General features: G+C 37.5%; 1 protein-coding gene across 6 annotated transcripts in view; it reads left to right on the top strand.

The window, feature by feature from the left end:
- CCT6B (chaperonin containing TCP1 subunit 6B) overlaps positions 1-19,771 on the top strand; it is a 34,333-nt gene extending 14,562 nt beyond the window's left edge. For 5 of the 6 annotated variants that reach the window (XM_084863515.1, XM_084863513.1, XM_084863514.1 and 2 more), the window contains 11 exons: positions 2,998-3,171; positions 5,565-5,668; positions 10,070-10,180; positions 10,340-10,499; positions 12,689-12,771; positions 13,750-13,846; positions 14,117-14,264; positions 15,682-15,815; positions 17,439-17,541; positions 19,010-19,082; positions 19,585-19,771. In XM_084863515.1, coding sequence (XP_084719641.1) covers positions 2,998-3,171; positions 5,565-5,668; positions 10,070-10,180; positions 10,340-10,499; positions 12,689-12,771; positions 13,750-13,846; positions 14,117-14,264; positions 15,682-15,815; positions 17,439-17,541; positions 19,010-19,082; positions 19,585-19,657 — 1,260 coding nt within the window. In that variant the 3' untranslated portion in view covers positions 19,658-19,771. The remainder of the gene's footprint in view (positions 1-2,997; positions 3,172-5,564; positions 5,669-10,069; positions 10,181-10,339; positions 10,500-12,688; positions 12,772-13,749; positions 13,847-14,116; positions 14,265-15,681; positions 15,816-17,438; positions 17,542-19,009; positions 19,083-19,584) is intronic. The other variant, XM_084863516.1, reaches the window with a different exon arrangement.
- The last annotated feature ends 1,322 nt before the right edge of the window (positions 19,772-21,093 follow it).

The raw sequence follows: 21,093 nt of genomic DNA, 5'->3' as shown, positions 1-21,093 counted from the left end.
AGAATTCACAATCATGTGGTACTTTATTTTGAATGGAAACTTGGGTTTGTTTTTACACTAGTAAACTGGTTTAATTTTATTAAATTTTTAAAATTGATTTCAGGGAGGGATGGAAACATCAATGAGAATCATTGTTGGCTGCCTCCTGCATGCCCCCTAGTGGGGATTGAGCCCACAACCTGGGCATGTGCCCTGACCAGAATCAGATCATGAGCTCCTGATTCATGGGTTGATGCTCAACTAGTAAGCCACAATAGCTGGGCAAAAAATGTCTATGAAGATATTTTTGGACAATTATAAATGAAAAGAATAATGAACTCCCCCCCAAAAAAATGCCTTTTATTGGAATTATATATCTTTTTTTAAAATGGAAAATTTAAGAGATTTAAAAAGGTACAAAATTAGCCATGTACCCATGACTAATGCCTAAGAAAAAAATACACCACCGATAAAGTTGAAATCAAATTGTGGTTTAAAAAATAACGGGGGAAAATATTTTTAAAATGAAATTTATCGGGGTGACATTGGTTAATATGTGTCAGGTATACAATTTGTAATACAGCATCTGTGTATTGCACTGTGTACTCACCACCCAAAGTCTAGTCTCCTTCTGTGACCATGTATTTGGCACCTCTTTACTCTCTCCATCCTCTCCCCACCCTTTTTCCTCTGGTAGCCACCATACTGTTGTTTGTGTTTATGAGTTTGTTTTGTTTTGTTTGTTGATTTCTGTTTTATATCACACATCTGAGTGAAATCAGATGGTTCTTGTCCTTTTCTATCTGACTTATTTTGTTTAGCCTGATACTCTCAAGATCCATCCATGTTGTTGCAAACGGCAGTATTTTATCCTTTCTTATGGCTAAGTAGTATTCCATTTTACATATATGTACCACATCTTTTTATTTATTTATGAAATTTTTTTTTATACCACATCCTCTCTATCTGATTATCTATTAGAGGACACTTAGGCTATTTTCATGTCTTGGCTACTGTGAATAATGTTGCAATGAACATAGGGGTACGTATATCTTTATGAATAAATGTTTTCAAAAAATTTTTGGTAGATACCCAGAAGAGGGATTGCTGGGTCATATGGTAGATCTTCACATTGCTTCCCATTGTGGCCATCGCAGTTTATATTCTCACCAGCAATGACTGTAAGGTCCTAGACAGGAAAGATTTTTTGAAAATGATTATTAACAGCTTCTGGAGTCAGGCTTGCTAAGGCAAATTACAATATTTTTTAAGCCTCAATTTTCTCAACTGTGAAACAGGAATAATAACAACTCCCACTTCATAGTGTCCAGAGGACTAAATTAAATAATATATGTAAAGCTCTTTAGAATAGTGCCTGGCTCAAATGCTCAAGAAGTGGCAACTTTTAGAAATTGTTATAGGACTGATGTAAAGGAGTGGAGGAGGGGATAAATTAGATCCAGTTCCAGCTTCAGTAAGTTTGTGTATTACTTTAAAAAAAAATACTGTTTTTTAAAAAATATTTTAATACAGTGTCAGCTCTGTAGAAAAGTTGCAAGAATGTTTCAAAGAATGACACTTGTGTTTCTCAGATAAAAAAAATGTATATTTGTGTGTTTATATCTATACTAATAAAAGGGTAATATACAAATTGGTCACAATGCCCTCACAGTAACAACCAAACAGTAGGCTGCATGGGGTGACAAGGTCAGCATTGAGGTTAGCGAGGGACGACCAAACAACTGAGCAGCAGGCTGCGTGAAGTGACCAAGCCAGCAGGGGGGTTAACGAGGGATGACAAATGACTGACTTGCAGGTTGGCAGGGAGATCAGTGAGGGGTGAGCAGATTGGCAGAGGGGGCAGTGAGGGGCAACCAGGCCAGAAAGGAGGGAGGAGGTTGGGGGCAACCAGGCTGGGGCTGGGGGAAGTTGAGGGCAACCAGGCCAGCGGGGGGAGGTAGTTAGGGGTGATCAAGATGGTAGGCAGAGGTGATCAGGCTGGCAGGGAGGGCAGTTGGGGGCAATCAGGCAGACAGACAGGGGAGCAGTTAGGAGCCTGCAGTCCCGGATTGTGAGAGGGATGTCCCAGATTGGAGAGGGTGCAGGCTGGGCTGAGGGGACCGCCTTCCCCTGTGTACAAATTTTGTGCACTGGGCCTCTACTATGTAATAAGGTACATATATTTTTTCAAATGGTATAAGAATAAGTTGGAGATATGACCATCTAAATATTTCTTAAAATGGAATACTCTTATATAATCCAGTATAGTGATCAAACCAGCAAATTAATATTAACACTGACAAATTGATACAGATTTTGTTCAAATTTCATCACTTATCCCAATAATGTCCTTTATAGCAGAAGAAAATCTTGGTTCATGCATTACATTCAGCTGTCATGTCTCTTTAGTCTCCTTTAAGCTGGAAGAGTTCCTGAGCCGTCATTTGTGTTTTATGACAGTATTACTTTTAGAGTACAGGCCATTTATTTTGTAGAAAGTCCCTCAATTTGGATTTGACTGTTTTCTAAAATTAGACTCAGGTTATAAACTTTTGGCAGGAATGCCATAGAAGTGCTGTAGTGTTCTTAATGCATCATATCATGAGGCACATGATGTCTATTTGTCCCATGACTGTGGGTGTTAACTTTGAACATTTAATGAGGGTGGTGTCTGTCTGCCACCTCTCTCTAACCCAGTGCTGATTCTTTTTCTCTGTATTAAAAGGACTTCTTTTGTGCCCATTCAGAAAGACCATATGATATCAATGTGTCATAGTTTCAGAAATAAAAAGGACTTTCTTAGTTTATTTTTGTACTGGACTTAGAATTTTTCTGTAAGTTTGAGATTGTTTTAAATGTGAAGCACTGAAAAATTACTTTTATAAAGTATGTACGTACAGTTATATTTAGTGGCATTGATATACTATTACTTTTTGCAGACATACCTATTACTAGGAAAGGATGGTTACTTTTTGGATGATTTACTTTATAATTTATAGTTTTATGTTGTTTTAATAGGGCTTGCACCCTAGAATAATAGCTGAAGGATTTGAAGAAGCAAAGAAAAAAGCACTTGAAGTTTTGGACAAAATTACAGTTAAAAAAGAGATGAAAAGAGACATCCTCTTAGAAGTGGCTAGAACATCCCTACAAACTAAAGTTCATGCTGAACTGGCTGAAGTGTTAGTAGAGGTATGTGATTCACTTTTTACATTCAGAAAGAGGATAGCCTGACACATGGTGTATTTTTCTTTTTCCTATAAGATACTCAACTATTGCATGTGGTTTTTTTGAATGTAAAATAAAGTTTGGTAGACAAACATTATAGACTTGCTTACTAGATTTGATTGGTCAGAACCGCATGTATAATTTTTTTCAAAAGGATCACATTAAGCCTTCTTTTAAGTTAATTTGAAAGTTGGGAGGTCCTTGGCTGCCTCTGGCTCATCCCCTGTGGATGCCACTGGGGTGAAGTACTGGTCTCATACTTAGATGTCCATATTAACTACGTTAGGTTATACATGAAGAGGTTGTTTGGGCAGTGCTTTATAGTTAAGGTTGCAACTTTAATGAAGCATGATTGATTTGCTAATACTTCTGGGAACTGCATGATTTGTTTTGATAACTTCTAGAGGTGGAATATATTGCCCTAACTGGTTTGGCTCAGTAAAATTGGCCTGCGGACTGAAGGTCCCAGGTTCGATTCCGGCCAAGGGCATGTACCTTGGTTGCGAACACATCCCCAGCAGGGGGTTTGCAGGAGGCAGCTGATCAATGTTTCTAACTCTCTATCCTTCTCCCTTCCTCTCTGTAAAAAAATCAATAAAATATATTAAAAAAAAAAGGTGGAATGTATGTAACATAATCAAGATTAGGTGTTTTGGGAAGCCTTTTATTAAGGGGCTATAGTTTGGTGATATCATTGCTCCTTAGCTTTGCAGTTTCTGAAATTTGAATATATTAATGTATCAGGAATGATGATTTCATAACCAAATTCACAAGAGATTTTCATATAAGTCAGAATGCTGTCATACTAATTTACTTTGAGGAATGTAAGTCCCAAATGGACTGGAACAGTTGAGTTATTTCTGGTCAATTATCCTTACCAGCAGGAAAACTTATTTGGGATATCAGACTAAAATCAGACAATTTCTTACTGAGCCGAGTCTAAATAAAGACTGCTGTATTATCTGCTGTTGGGATACATATAGCAAGTAGCTCAGAATCTTCATGCTCTCTGGTTAGGGTCTTCATTTCCTTTTGGAGTTACAGAAGCACTGATACTCTCACTATCCAATATTTTTTTGACATAGCCTATTTAGTCTCCAAAACCAAATATTATGCTACATCTAGTAATCTTTTCTAAGAAATTGTGGGTTTAAAAAATATATTTTACTGATTTTTCACAGAGAGAAAGAGAGAGGGTTAGAGAGTCAGAAACATCAATGAGGGAGAAACATCAATCAGCTGCCTCTTGCACACCTGCCACTGGGGATGAGCCCGCAACCAAGTCACATGCCCTTGAGTGGAATCGAACCTGGGACCTTCCAGTCCTCAGGCTGACACTCTATCCACTGAGCCATACCAGTTTCAGCATAAATTGTGTGTGTGTGTGTGTGTGTGTGTGTGTGTGTGTGTGTTACTTTATTTACATTTTAGGATGGTTATACTGTAGCACTTTATTTCTGTGGTCATTACTTTCTGAACTAAACAATGGGGTGTATTGGGCTATGTTTCTCAAATTGCATATCCCTGGTGATATTTGGCAGAAAAAAATAAAATACATCTTTCTGAAATGTCAATTTTACTTTATGATTTTGGGGGAAAAGTATTATTTCACATTAAAACAAACATGTATGAATAATGTCATGACATGGAAAGTTTTCATGATGAAACACAAGACTTAAAAATTTCCTTTGTTAATAGCTAGCAAATTTGCGCTCCTCCCTTATGTTAGAATTCCTTCTTTTTTATTAAGGTGTCCTTTGGTGGAAAAGTTTGAGCAATGTTGGTATAGTAGAAGGAGCAGTGGCTTGGCAGTTCCAGAGACCTGAATTCCAGTCCTGCCCTGGCTATTGCTGTTCAGACCTTGTTTTAAGATCTTTAAGATCATAACTTATTTTTTAAAAATATGTTTTTATTGATTTTAGAGAGAGAGAGGAAGGGAGAGGGATAGAGAGAAAGAAACTTCGACGAGAGAGAAACATCGAGATTGGCTGCCTCCTGCGCGCTCCATGTTGGGGACCGAGGCTGCAATTGGGGCACGTGCTTTGTCCAGGAACCGAATCTCTTAGTTCTTGGGTTGATACTCAATCACTGAGCCATGCCATCCAGGCAAGATCATAACTTCTTGAGATCTTGTCTTAGTTTCCTTATCTGTAAAATAAAGGGTTTGGACTTGATGATCTTTGAAATCCACTTAGGCTGTAATTATTAAAGTCCATGACCAAATGGCACTTTTGGCCTTGCCCTGTGTTTTGGAGCCCGAAGCTCTTTGCTTGCTTAATCTGGTGATGGATTACCTGGACCAGTGGTGTTCTTTAGTAGTCTAAATAATTGACTGTTCTCTTTCACTTCCCTTTCAGGCTGTGGTGGATTCTGTGTTGACTATTACAAGACCGGGTTATCCTATCGATCTCTTCATGGTAGAAATCATGGAGATGAAGCACAAATCAGAAACAGATACAAAGTAAATTACATAAACTTTGGCAATACATAGATCCTAGAATATTTGGTTATCTTCAGATATTCTCTCATTAATTTCATTGGTTATTCATTCAACGTATGTTAATTGGATACTTACCAGAGCCAATTTCTGCTGAATGAAGAAGCTTACATTTCTAGTTGGAGATAGTGAACAAATAAGTGATAATAAATGCTCTGAAAAGGCTAGAGTAACAGTGTGTGTGAGAATAAGTGTCATTTTAGAGCAACATGAAATTAAACTAGGGAACTAAGGTAAGTCTCTGAATATTTAGAAGAAGAATATTCTAGGCAGAGGGAATAATAGGCAGAAATGTGCTTGTGTGTTCCTTGTGCGTACAGCAGAATCAAAGGAAAAAGTTGTAGGAGATGATGAGGTAAGAGGGGCCATGCAATTAACATTGCCTAAATATGTATATACTCAGAGTATATGGCATCTTATTGATTTGAGGCTTAACTAATTTTAAATGTTCTATCATGGAACATTCTAAACATATATAGAAGTAGGATAGAATAGTGACATGTCTGTCACTCATCTTTATCTATTTTCAGATTATGGCTAAAAAACCCCTTATAGACTCTTTTTCTCTTTCCCCTGTTCTGAACTTGGATTATTCTGAAGCCAGTCCAGATATCATAATTCATCAGTAAATACTTTATTTTTAAAATAGGTATATATATATATATCTTATTTATAGAAATTCAATTTGATTGTTTATTAAATTTGCAGTGTCACTATTTATGATTTCCTATTCCTTGCATATCTTTCCAAACCTACATTTTATTTCTTTAAACATACAGAGGTGGCAAAAGTAGGTTTACAATTGTAAAACAAGTAAATAATACAATATTAATAATAATGCAAGAATAAACTGTTTTGCATACTCACAACTTTAAACCTACTTTTTGCCCTACACTGTATAATCCATGTCTGATAATTACAATATTTAAAGTCTGGCTTGTCTATTTATGGTGTTTATTGTATTTTGCTGTTTCTCACGCATCATACTTTATTTCTATATGCGCTATTCATTATGTTTGAAAAAAGTATTTGTAGAAATAATTTGCAACCTAGGGTGAAGGTGCTTTTCTGCAGAGAATTTGAATTTGCTGCTGTAAGGAGCCCGGATACTAAATTACATCCACATCTGAGGCTTTTTGGAAATACCAGTTGTGAATTCTAACTGCAAGTTCATGTGAGGGCTGCTTGCTTTTAGTTCATCCTTCTGGTTTTTACCCTGAGTATACAGCCTATTGGATTCCCACTTAATGTGAAGAGGGCCTTCTATTAGACACTGTACCTTGGATGAACTCTGAACTTTTAATTCTGCCCCCTCTCATTATGAGGTCATTGAAACCAAAGTTCAGATTTGCTTGAATTGTCAAATGACTTTGCAGTAGGAGATCCCAAGTTCTCTACTTACCTCTAGAGTTCTGGTTTTCTTTTCAGTTTTGAGAAGAAAATTATTTTGTAGCTCTTTACTCTCTTATAGCTTTCTAGTATTTTAAAGGGTTTTTGTTTTTAACCCAACATTGTTTTTGGTATTAGTGTTGGTTCAAATTAGCTTACTATTTTTGATTTATATTTCAGAGGGATCTCTGTGGTTGTGATGTGGAGAATACACTGTGGAATATGGTGGGAGGTGCATGGGCAGAAGTTAGGAGACCAGTTAGGAATCTGTTGTGATAATAAGTGAGAAATGAAAATGGTTTAGATAGGGTATACTTAGAAGGAGCAAGAGGATTTCTCGGTATGTAATTTGACATAGAATGTGGCAGGAACAAAGGAGTCAGGATGTCTCTTGGGTTTTTGCATGAACAGCTGGAAAAATGGAAATGTCATGAAGAAGATTGGGAAGAGCGGGTTTGGGGAAATAAATCAGGAGTTCAGTTTGGGGAATGTTATTTTTAGATGCCTATTAGTGGTTGAGTAGAGAGTAGGAGAGATGTTCTGGAGTGCACATAGTGGTCTGGACTGGAAATACATATTTGGAAGTCATCAGTGTATGGATTACTTACAACTATAAGAGTTGATGAGATCATCTGGGAAGTAAATATAAATAAAGAAAAGCAGAAATGTAAGGATTGGGAACTTTGGCACACTCCGATGTTTAGAATTGAGAAGATAAGGAGCATTCAGCAAAGGAAACTAAGAAGGGTGGTCAGTGTGATAGGAGGAAAACCAACAGAGGGTAGTGTCCCAGAAACTAAGAGAAGAAAGTATTTCAAGAAGGAGAGAATAATCAGCTATGTCATATGCTGCTGGGATTTTGAGCAAATTGTTGTGAACTGAGAATTGACTATTAGATTTGGGGAAAATTTAGTTTTTTGGTAACTTTAATGAAAGTTCATTCAGTAAAGGGGTGGCAATGAAAGTCAGTCAGATTGAAGGTGGGCTCAAGAGAGAATGGTTTGGGAAGAAGTGAGGATGCAAATGTAGACAACTCAGAGGAATTTATCTATAAAAGGGAGCAGAGAAATGGGGTAGTAGCTAGAAGAGAACATGGGAATGGGGCTTCAACCCAAAGATTTCTTTTTTAAAAAATATAAATTTTTATTGATTTCAGAGAGGAAGGGAGAGGGAGAGAGAGAGAGAAACATCAGTGATGAGAGAGAATCATTGATCGGCTGCCTCCTGCTCACCCCCTACTGGGGACCGAGCCCGCAATCTGCAACCTGGGCATATGCCCTGACCAGAAATCGAATTGTGACCTCTTGGTTCATAGGTTGATGCTCAACCACTGAGCCACACCAGCTGGGCACAAAGAATTCTTTGTTTTGAAGATGGGAATTTTTACGACAAATTTGTATCCTGCTGAGAATGCTCCTTTAGGCAGGAAGACTTAGGGGAATAGGGAACAATGCAGGAGCAGGGAGGGGAAATGGAATACAGTTCACAAGTGGAGGAGTTAACCTTAGAGAAGAGCATGGACAGATCATTCGTAATCATAGGAGGTTCAGGTTTAAGTGCTGGTGGATTGGTAAGCGGTAGTGATGGGACTGTTTCTTTTTTCTTAAAGAAGCAAGGACATTTGCTGAGAGTGAGGTGGAGGGAACAGTAAAGGATGTTTGAAGAGTGAAGAATATTGAACATGTAGTTTGTTTCTTAATTAAAATATCTTTTTTAAAAATATATATTTTATTGATTTTTTACAGAGAGGAGGAGAGAGGGATAGAGAACTAGAAACGTCAATGAGAGAGAAACATTGACCAGCTGCCTCTTACACACCCCCTACCGGGGATGTGCCTGCAACTAATGTACATGCCCTTGACCTGAATCGAACCTGGGACCTTTCAGTCCATAGACCGACGCTCTACCACTGAGCCAAACCGGTTTCGGCTTAATTAAAATATCTTCACATTAAGTTAGGAGTTAGAGTAATCTAGTTAGATTAAAACTGAAAACTTCCTTATATTTAACTATTCAAAAAATTATATCTTTAGTGTATAACAAATATTGGTTATAAAAGATTCATACATAGAAATGCCATTCCCTAATTGGGCATAAAGGAATTTTGAAGAGTTATAAAGATTTTGAAGGAATATTTGGAAAACAGGAAAAAAGACCCCTCAACATGATCTGTATTCCTAACCATTCAAGCATAACCCTACTCTTTAATTTCCTTTCATTTTTTTTCTTTTCAATGCCAAAGTGCTTATTTATTTTTTTTTTTAAAGAACAGTTATAATGTTTTTTATGCAATTTGTCATTCTATGCTTATCAACCATCCCTGTAAATATTTTTCCGTGTTATTACATAGTTTTCATGATTGAAATATTTGGGCCATTATTTGCTGAATAGTACTCTTTTGTTGGACATTTAGATGAACAATTTTCAGTTGTTCCATATAATTATTTTGAACAAATAAATGTTCCTTAGAAACTCATTGTGTGCCTACTTTTCATTACTTGATCAGCTGTGTCATATGTTTGTGCCACATAATTTAGAGGCTAATTCTGGATTGCTTTCATTGTGCCTTAACAATCACAGTGTGTAAAATAGGTTATCTTCTCCAATTTTACTAATTATGTGTTAGGATTAAAGTTGGTATAAGGAAACGATGAATTGTAGGTGTATGCCCTGGCAATTCTGTTATTCTAGCCCTCGCTGGTTTGGCTCAGTGTCAGACTGTGCAGACTGAAGGGTCCCAAGTTCAATTCAAGCCAAGGCCATATACCCAGGTTGTGGGCTTGGTCTCCGGTTGGGGGCTTGCAGGAGGCAGCCGATCAATGATTCTCTCTCATCATTGATGTTTTCTCCCTCTCTCCCTTTTTCTTCCTCTCAGAAATAAATAAAAATACCTTTTTAAAAAAGAGTATAATTATAATTTTATATAAAATTTTAGAGTATATATTCAAAGAAAGAAACATTGCATATTTTTAATAGGTTAATCAGAGGATTAGTTTTGGATCATGGTGCCCGTCACCCAGAAATGAAGAAGCGAGTAGAAAATGCATATATCCTTATTTGCAACGTATCACTAGAATATGAAAAAACGTATGTATGTCGTTTACTCTTTATAACATTTAAAACTATTTTTTTCTAAAACTATTTTTTAATCTCTTTCTTTCCTCCCACTGTATAGTGTAAACTTCTACCTTTTCCTCTTCTCCCCACTGCCTTTACTAGCTTGTTTTTTTTTAATTAATATTTTAGTGAGGTGAGCTCTGGTTTCTTTTATAAGACTGCTCAAGAAAAAGAAAAATTGGTAAAAGCTGAAAGAAAATTTATTGATGATAGAGTACAAAAAATAATAGACCTGAAGGACAAAGTCTGTGCTAATTCCAACAAAGGATTTGTTGTCATTAATCAAAAGGTGAGGAAAAAAATGTTTAGATTTTAACTATTTGTAAATGTTCTTTAGTGTTTCTCAAAGTGTGGTCTGTGGTCCTGAAAGAGTCCCTAAGAGTCAGGGAGTTGGTGAAGACAAAACTATTTTCATAACATTAGTAATAATGCTTTTATATTGTGTTGACATTTGCAGTGATGATGCAAAACTGCTGATGCCTTAGCACAAATCAAAGCAGTAGCACCAAACTATACTAGTAGTCATCATACCTTTCATTGCCACACTGCTACACACTGGCAGTTTTTTAAAAAAGGGAGTTCACTTAGGAATGTGTTTAAGAAGTAGTAAAGCTTATTAGTTTAATTAAATGTTGATCCTTAAATAATTCAGTGTGACAAAATATGAAGTATGCACAAAACACTTTTGTGGCATATCAAAATACAGTTGTGTTGAAGGAAAGCTCTTGTGTGATTGAGGATCATGCAATGCCATTTTTACTGGAAAGAATGACTGACAGACAAATTTATCTTTATTTAGACATAGGTGCTTGGTAGTTCCTTCTAAAAAAATGAATGCAGCAATCCTGCCACTTGAAGGAAAACAGACGGTATTTGTTTCCAATGATAACATTTGAGCCTTCAAACAAAAATTAGAATTCTGGAAAACCTGTATCTGCCACTGTGAACTTGACAGCTTTCTGATATTTAAAAGGCTTTTCTGATAATATTTGTGATGATATTAGCAAAGGTGAAATACTTGATATTGTATTACCATGAATGTATCAGCATTTGGAAGCTCTGCCTAACTTAGTGAACCAATATTTTCTAAATGCCTAATAATCAATTCGAAGTGCAAGATAGAAATGGATTTAATGTTGGCGAGTTTTGAGAGTTCATTGATATGGTTCCATATTTCCCATTGAAACTAACCACTTATCGAGTTTTGGTATAGTATCAAAGAAGAATGTCCATATTTATCTGAAAAGGCTATTAAAATATTCCTCTCTTTTCCAATACATGTCTCTGTGAGGCTTCTTCTTATACTTTAGACAAAACAACATATTGCACCAGATTGAATGCAGAAGCAGATAGGAGAATCCAGCTGCCTTCTATTTAGACAGACATTAAAGCCCTGGCCAGTGTGGCTCAGTTGGTTGAGCATCATCCCCTGCAAGGAAGTTTGCTGGTTCAATTCCTGGTCAGGACACATGCCTAGGCTACAGGCTCAATCCCTGGTAGGGGTGTGTACAGTAAGCAACTGATTGATCTCTCACATCCATGCTTCCCCCTCTCGCTGTCACTCTCTCTCTTCCTTTCCTCTCTCTCCCTCTCCCTCTCCTTCACTCTCTTTCCTAAAGGAAAAAAAATCAATAGAAAAAACAAAAAACATATATAACAGATATTAAAAAGATTTATAAAAGTCTAAAACAGTATCTCACCCTCACTGTATTTTTTATTTAGGAAACTAGAGTAAATTTTAATTAAAAAATATTATTCATGTTAACATAAATGGTTTCTTATTCTATTAAATGGATTAATAAACATTTAAAAATTCCTCAATTTTAATGATATGATAAATATTATAGATGCAGATTACATAAACGAAAGTGCTTTGGGCTCTTAATAATTAGAAAATATATATTTTTATTGATTGCAGAGAGGAAGGGAGAGAGATACAGAACTATCAATGATTAGAGAATCATTAATCAAAACCCAAAACCCAGGCATGTGCCCTGATGAAATTGAACCATTATCTCCTGGTTCATAGGTTGACAAGTCAACCACTGAGCCATATCGTTGGGGCTTAACATTTTTTTTATACCCTTTCATAAACTTTATTTTTTAAATCTTTATTGTTGAAAATATTACATATGTCCCTCCTCCCCCCCCCCCCCCCCCATTGATCTCTTCTAGCCTGCCCCTACCCTCCATCCCAGGACTTCACCACCCTATTGTCTGTGCCCATGTATTATGCATATATGCAAAGAAGTTCATTGGTTGATCACTTCTCACCCACCCACCCACTCTTTCCTGCCTTCCCTCTGAGGTTCGACAGGCTGTTCCATGCTTCTGCGTCTCCGGATTTGTTAATGCTCATCAGATTATTTTGTCAGGGGCTTAATCATTTTTAAAAGCGTGAAGCAGTGCTGAGATAAAAAAGTTTTAGGATCACTAGCTTAAAACATGCTTGTAACTTTTGTGCTAATTTGATTATAGGGAATTGATCCATTGTCCTTAGATGCACTTGCAAAACATAATATAGTAGCTCTTCGCAGAGCAAAAAGAAGAAATATGGAAAGGTAAGCTTGCAGATAATTATATGTCCTAAGTTTATTAACAGATTAAATTGAAATTATCCCATATCTTCCTTTTAGCTTAAATGCAAACATTGTTGAGCAAAATAGTAGTGTACAAATTCCAAATTTTGTTTTTGATTTCAGTAAATAATGTAACTGTCAAAAATCAAGATTAACCTACCTCAAAACTTTGTTGAAATACAAGAAAGGTTTTCATTTTAAAAAAATATATATATTTTTATTGATTTCAGAGAGGAAGGGAGAAGGAATGAGATAGAAACATCAATAAGATGAGAGAATCATTGATGGGCTGCCATGACCAGGAATCAAAACATGATTTCCTGGCTCATAGGTTGACACTCAACCCAGACTGGCTGGGCAGTTTTCATCATCTTAAAACAGATTTAATTTATTTACTAGAGGTCCAATGAATGAAAATTCATGCACTAGAGGGGGCCCTCAGTCCAGCCTGCCTCCTCTCACAGTCCAGGAGCCCTCAGGGACGGGAGGCGACCCGGTGGTCAGAAGAAGGCAACTCCCCCATCACGCTTCTGCTGCTGCCACTGCCGGCAGTGAAAGCCTCGGCTGGCCTGGTTACCTCGGGCGGCCAGGGGCGACTGGGCAGCTGCTATCCAAGGCTTGCCTGTGCCTTGGGCTGGCCCTGGGCGGCTTGGGGGACTAAGGGGACTGGGGGACTCCAGAGGCAGGCACATGGAGTGGCCCAGACCTGCCTGGGGGGCGGGCCCAGCCGTGCCACATGCCTGCTGCCCAGGTGGGGCTGAGGGGATAGGATGGCCGCCATCTTTAAGGGTGTGGCAGTCAATTAGCATATTCCCTCTTTATTATATAGGATTTATTTATTTAAAACAGATTTAGAAGCAATATAATACAGTGACAATGAAGTCTTCCATGTTAGATATGTTTTTACCTTCAAGAAATTAGTCTTTATATTTTCCTATGTTGACATATATGTAATTTCAGACTCACTCTTGCTTGTGGTGGAATAGCTGTGAATTCTCTTGAAGACCTCAGTGTAGATTCCTTGGGACATGCTGGTCTTGTACATGAATATGCAGTAGTGAGTATCTCTGGGGGCAGTGGTTAGAAAGTAAACAGTAAACTACCTCCTGTTTTTAAATATTGAAACTTTTAATCCAGGTTTTACATTTCGAAGTCTGAAAAATACTCGGGATAGATTTTATAATTTATTTACCTAAATACTAAGAGTTCAAATATAACTTATCTGCTTTTAACATATATTTAGTTATGTTTGACAAGAATAATTCACAAGAAGATTGACATAATGGCATTACATATTAAAGTTATATCTTCTTGTATTATTCTTTAGGGTGAAGAAAAGTTCACTTTTGTTGAGGACTGTGTTAACCCTCGCTCTGTCACCTTGTTGGTTAAGGGACCAAATAAGCATACTCTCACACAAATCAAGGATGCTGTACGGGATGGACTTCGTGCCATCAGAAATGCCATTGAAGACGGTAAGTTTTTTTTGAATGTGATGGATATGAAACTCATATTTTTAAAGTGGTAATCTATCTGGTATGTATACTACCTTAAAATATATTAATGATAACTATTCTTTCATTTTACTTTGGGCAATTTATAGTTTGGGTTGTGACGCTTTTTCCCTTTGGAATATTGTTAATAATATGTTGCCATTTTAATTATCTTCGGTTTATGAAATGAAAAAGGACTTAATTCAATGCTGTAGTATCATTTTTTTAATTTTTAAAACCATTAAGAAGCTTTTTCTGCTTAGAACGCATTTCATTACCTCAGTTGCAGTGTAAAGTTTATCATTGTCTAACACATTAAGCGCCCAGTCAGTCACTGGTGTCTGACACTATACTTTCCATCTAGAAGACAAAACAGGCTGGATGCTTAACATGCTAACCACTATGCTGGACACCTAACACTAATACAAAATAACACTGAATCTAAACTGTAAGAGGAAAAAAAAAATTAGGGAAGAATATTACCTATTATTATTTAACTAGAGGCCTGGTACATGGATTCGTGCACCGGTGGCATCCCTCAGCCTGGCCTGCACCTTCTTGCAATCAGGACCCCTTGGGAGATGAAGTAGTGTGCAAAGCGACAAGTGGCCAGGAGGTCCGCTCCCGGGCTGGGCTCTGCGCTGCTCCTGCTCATCCCGGCCCCATTGAAAACATATGTCCACCCAAAAAACGTAACTGAACGTTCACAGCAGCATTTTTATAATAACCAAATAGTGGAATCAATTCAAATATCCATTAGTTGATGAATGGATAAACAAAAATATGGTATATCTATACAATGGAGTGTTATTTAACCACAAAAAGGAATAAATACTAATATATGGAACAACATGACGACCTTGAAAACATTATGCTAAGTAAAAGAGTCTAGACACAAAAGGCTATGTATTATGTGATTCCATTTATATGAAACATCTAGGAAAGGCAAAGACATACAGACCAAGCGTAGATTAGCGGTGGCCAGGGACTGGGCAAAGGGGAAATAGAGACTGATTGCTAATGGTACAGGGTTGTTGTTGTTTTTAAAAATGTTCTGGAATAAGATAGGGGTGATGGTTGCACATGAATGTGAATATACTAAAAACAACTGAAAAGTAATACTTTAAAAGGCTGAATTTTAGGGTATGTGAATTATATCTCAAAAATAGAGTAATAAATTTTATAAACAATAGGCCAGATTTATCTGATAGACAAAAAATAGATATGAAATAATGGTAAAAAGACATCTGAGTAATCACTGAGTTGTGCAACTCATTTTACTTGTGTATATATTTATATATATTTTAGATAATAAAGCACACTTGAATAGCTAGTTCCCTTTTTCTCTGTTTTCTTTTTTCTGTATGACATGTCTTGTCAATTTTTTCCCCTCCAATAGGCTGTGTGGTCCCAGGAGCTGGTGCAGTTGAAGTGACAATAGCTGAAGCTCTTATTAAGTACAAGCACAGTATAAAAGGAAGAGCTCGCCTTGGAGTCCAAGCTTTTGCTGATGCCTTACTCATTATTCCTAAGGTACAACTATCCTAATGGCCAGAGAGCATCTTATTACACATAAGGTGTTTCATTATAATTTGCATATATTATCTAGCAGCAGACATTTATTTGCATTTATTCACACAGTTTGTCTAAGATATTTTTATAGTGAAAGCAGGGAAACTTTTGGAATAACAGCTCAGAATCCTTATAGGAGTTTAATGAAATAGCCAATTTACCCCCTTGCTTTATTCTCTGAGTTCCAAAAGTTGAAGTAACTCCAAAAATTTCCTTCAAAAATGCTTCTGGATTAATCATAATGAAAAAGTTTACAATTTAAGATTTAATTAGATTTTAGAGCAGACCTTTATTTTGTTGGTGGTATCCAAAGTATTATCACTTTAAATTGTGCAAAGTGAGAACTTCAGGATGTTTAGCACTCCCAAATATGGCCTTGCATTCCATTTTCATTATAATTCTTTATAAAAGGAGAGAAACCAAATATTTTTTCATATATCAGTAGGATAGAGAACTACCATTCCTTTGCTTTTGTCTTAACCTGGTTATGAACCACTTAGAAGCATAGGAAAACTTTCAAATATGCTATTACTATGAATTACAAGATTACTAACAATGCTAGCAAAGTCTCTTTGGATAATTGCTTTAAAATTATTCATAATTTGTGGAATCTTTGTGAATGAGAAATCTATGGTTTTCTTTCCCCAAAGCAGCAAAGTCAGTAAATAATGATCCTTTAGTTGATGCAAATTGGTAAACCTAGTATGCATTGGTCATATCTTTTTACTCGTCAACTGTTGGTTGGGACCACTTGCAATCAAACCTGGGTTGGAGTGCAGGTATTTTCATCCCTGTCGCCACACTTCATGACTCTCCTCTTGTTGATGAGGAGCACAAAGATGCTGCAGATATGCAGGCTTCCTTTTGTAAGTGCCCAGGAAAAACTGGAAGACGTGGCTAGAGGAACTAGAGGAATCAAGAATACTATTCTAATTCCTTTCATGTTTTTTGTTTTTAAAACCTTTTTAAAAAATTTTTTTTATTGATTTTTTACAGAGAGGAAGAGAGAGAGATAGTTAGAAACATTGATGAGAGAATCATCGATCAGCTGCCTCTTGCACACCCCCTACTGAGGATGTGCCTGCAACCAAGGTACATGCCCTTGACTGGAATAGAACCTGGGACCTTTCAGTTTGCAGGCCGACGCTCTATCCACTGAACCAAACCGGTTTCGGCTGTTTTTAAAATCTTTTGCAAGGAGGAAAATTAATTTAGTGGGGTGGGGATGGGAGAACCCTAACCCTACTCAGAATTTAGTGTGCTGAACATAGAGAAAATGTTTAAGTAAATATAAAAAATGCCAGATATATAAAGTAGTCATTTGATTTAGATTAAGAATGAAATTCCTCAAAGGGAGATGATTTTTATATTGTGAATATATATTTTCCCAAGGCTAGAGAGCAGTGCCTTTAAAAAAAAAAGTATATATATATATACACACACACACACACACACACACACACACACACACATATATATATATATATATATATATATATATATATATATATATATATATATATTTCCACATATATATGTGAAGGTATTCCACACATATATTTATTGTTATTTTTATTTCTCAAGGTTCTTGCTCAGAATTCTGGTTATGACCCTCAGGAAACACTAGTAAAAGTTCAGGCTGAGTATTCAGAGTCAGAACAACCTGTTGGTATTAATTTGAATACAGGTAAGAAAGTGAAGAAAAATTATCTGCTATCTAATATTAAAATTCTATCTAATAAAAAGAAAGAGCTTATACTGTAGTGACCCAGAACTTATAGTAAGGGGGTGGAGGTTTGGATGATTTTAATATTTAAATTTTGGATGCCTTTTAGTTTACTTTTGAACTTTTAAAATTATTTATTCATAAAAGAAATAAGTCATTGAGTGCTTGTTATTTGACTCTTGGGATTCACACAGAACAAAACAGACAAAGCCCTTGTTCTTGTGAGCTTATGTTGTAGTGGGCAAGGATAGACAGTAAAAAATAAACTTAATACATACGTTATTTTTAGCATTTTTAAAGAATGCTATGAAGGAAATAAAATAACAGTATAAGGATGTTTGTGAATGTTAGCATAGGAGGGTTGGGAGGGGGTTTCAATTTAAAGAGGATAGTCATCAGTGAGAATATGTCTATTGAAAATAAAAAGAAGTGAGGAATGTAGCCATGTGGGGCACTGAGGAAAGAGTATCCGAGGCCGAAGGAATGGCCAGTGGAAAAAAATCATTTTTCAGACAATATAGAGGAGGAGGAAGGAGATTGGGGAGGTAGTAGAAAGTCATGTAGGGGCATAGAGGCTAGTCTAAAGTCTCGGATTTTTACTGTAGTGGAATAGGGAGCAATTTAGAGCAGATGTGTGACATGGCCTAATTATGTTTAAAAGGATCACTGACTACTCTGTGCAGAGGAGCTAACAACTAGAAGGTCGGGATTGCCATTGGAGAAGACTGTGGGCAGAGCAGGTTGTATTGGGGTGGTGGTGACCAGTATTGAGTTTTGCAGTTAATTGTGAAGTATCTGTAGACTTTCAAATAAAATAGACAGTTGGATGTATGAATCTGGAGCTCAAGAAAGAGGTCTGGTTTGGAGATAAAAGCTTGAGAGTCATCAGAGTGTATATGAGTAGAGGAGACTAGAGGAGATCATCTAAGAGTTATTGTAGAGAGAAGAGAAGAATCCAGCACTGAGCTTTTAGGTACTCCAACAGTAAGAGCTTAGGGAAGAAGAGGAAGAAGCAGCAAAGCAGACAGAAAAGGAGCCACTAGTGCAAAAGAAAAACACACACACACACAAAGAACAAACAAACAGCAGGTGAAGGAAGACAAGTGAAGGAAGGTCAGGAGGGTATGATCATATGTTAAGTGCTGCTGATTGATGAGGCCTGAGAATTGACCATTGGATTTGACAACATGGAGGTCATTGGTTACTGTGACAATACTAGTTTTGGTGGCATATTAAATATTGTTGGAATATACAACAGATGTTAATATATTAACACTGGAGACCCGACGCACGGAATTTGTGCAAGGGGCTTGGCCCTCGCCATTGTGGCTTCGTCTGGAAGGTCATCGGGAAGGACGTCCAGTCTAATTTTGCATATTACCCTTTTATTATTATAAATTATAGTATTAAAATTGTTTTTGCTTTGCAGGAGAGCCAATGGTAGCAGCTGATGCAGGAGTTTGGGATAATTATTGTGTGAAAAAACAACTTCTTCACTCTTGGTAAGCTTGTTTTAATAAGAGAAAGACGTTTGGGGATATAATTGATAACATTAAATTTTTTTCTATTGTTTTTGCCATCCTACATTGGGGAAATGGCTAAGTGTATGAAAAGGCATGGTATTCAGTTATTAAGATTAACTTCTGCCATTTTATAGTCCCTTTTAACATTTTTGTTCTAGCAAGGTAAGTTATAGAAAATGTTAATCTTTCTGATTATTTGAGGGGAAAGGGAAAGAAATGACTTTATTGAAATAGTACCAGTGCATAGTGGGAAAATCATATCATGTGCCAAAAATAAGGTCAGTTTTGCTGGAAAATACAATCAAGCTTCCACTTTATTAGCAAAAGAATTGGTAATCTTTGTATTTATAATAGCTGTGTCTCAGAAAATCTCATACCAACATCACTGAAAAACAAAGTACCTTTAGTAGCTACAGATTGCTATGGAGAAAAGATAAGAGGAGTTGGTAGGTTTTACTCACCTTATCACCCTTTTCTTCAGCACAGTGATTGCTGCGAACATTCTCCTGGTTGATGAAATTATGCGAGCTGGTATGTCTTCTCTCAAAGGATGATTGAGTTCAAAATCAACTCTTCTAGAAGCTGAGATTTAGCACATTTTACATCCAACTACCTTTATATAGCCTGAACCATTCTTAATTTTACGCAATAAATGCATCTTATATTTGCTGGTTTTAGCAGTCTCAAAAATTATTTCATCCAGGTATAAAGAACATAAGGAAGATTTTTACAATCAAGAGTAATAATGAGCTGGGACCGGTTTGGCTCAATGGATAAAGCGTCGGCTTGGGGACTGAAGGGTCCCGGGTTCGATTCCGGTCAAGGGCATGTGCCTTAGTTGCAGGCATATCCCCAGTAGGGGGTGTGCAAGAGGCAGCTGATCGATGACTCTCTCTCATCGATGTTTCTGACTCTCTGTCTCTCTCCCTTCCTCTCTGTATAAAATCAATAAAAAATATATTTAAAAAAAAGAGTAATAATGAAAATATTTTCCCCTAAGAGTTCTAATTTTATGTGGTAGATGTCCTGTAGCATCCACTGACATCACCTCTCCATTCCCTTGAGCTGGGCACTCCAGTTGCGCACTCCTGTATGGGCTGTGTACACCCTCCTGTTGTAGTTGAGCTTTGATTGGGCACCTCAGTGGGAGGGATTTACCCTCAGGCTGATTGGCTGTGAAGACTGGCTGTGACCACCGTGGCGGATCAGCTGTTCTGGGGTCCATTCCACAGAGCAGAACTTGGTTCAGCAGGGCTCTGGTGCCTGCTGAGTCTGCCCCTTGAGTGTGTCTCTTGTGGAGGTGGTTGGGTGGTGCTTCGATGTGATCTGCAGCTGTTTGCCATGGCTCTGGGACATTCCAGGAGATGCAGGTCAAGGTCAGCCACCATCCGTGCCCCTGCCCAAGGCCACCTTGCCTGAGCTACAAAGCAATCTGCAGTTGGCTGCAGTTGTGCTGGGCTTGGAGGTGCCCAGAAGAAGACAAGTTGTGAACCAAGGCTGGGTGCTGAGTGCCAGGCCTAGAGCCACTTAACGGAGGTCCAGGGCATGCTCAGGCTAGAGCACATGTGTCAAACACAAGGCCCGCGGGCCAAATCCAGCCCGCCAGGCCTTGCAATGTGGCCCGCACCGCGCTGTCATCACTGCACTCCGCTGTCAGTTTATGACATTGTCAGTTTATGACTGTTCAGTAAACCATTCGGCCCGCGATTTAGGCTGGATTTTAGATTTTGGCCCCTTCTCTGATTGAGTTCGACACCCCTAGGCTAGATGCTGCTTGAGAGATTTTAAAACAGTCTGAAGACAGACCATTTGCATGGAAAAGCCCCTGGAAACAGCTTGGGTTGGAACAGCAAGTTGGGTTTTAGGGAATCACCATGGTGGCCTAACAGCCATAGCCAGGTTGATGGGAACATATATAGCGCCCAGGCTGACCCTGATGCCAGACAGTTCAGTGCCTTCCTCGATGTCCCAGGTGCCTTTTGAGCTGCTG

The sequence above is a fragment of the Pipistrellus hanaki genome (assembly GCF_964339955.1).
Source record: "Pipistrellus hanaki genome assembly, chromosome: 16".
NCBI classification, from domain to species: Eukaryota; Metazoa; Chordata; class Mammalia; order Chiroptera; family Vespertilionidae; genus Pipistrellus; species Pipistrellus hanaki.
Note: the sequence above shows the minus strand (reverse complement) of the source record. Positions and strands in the feature narration are given on the sequence as shown.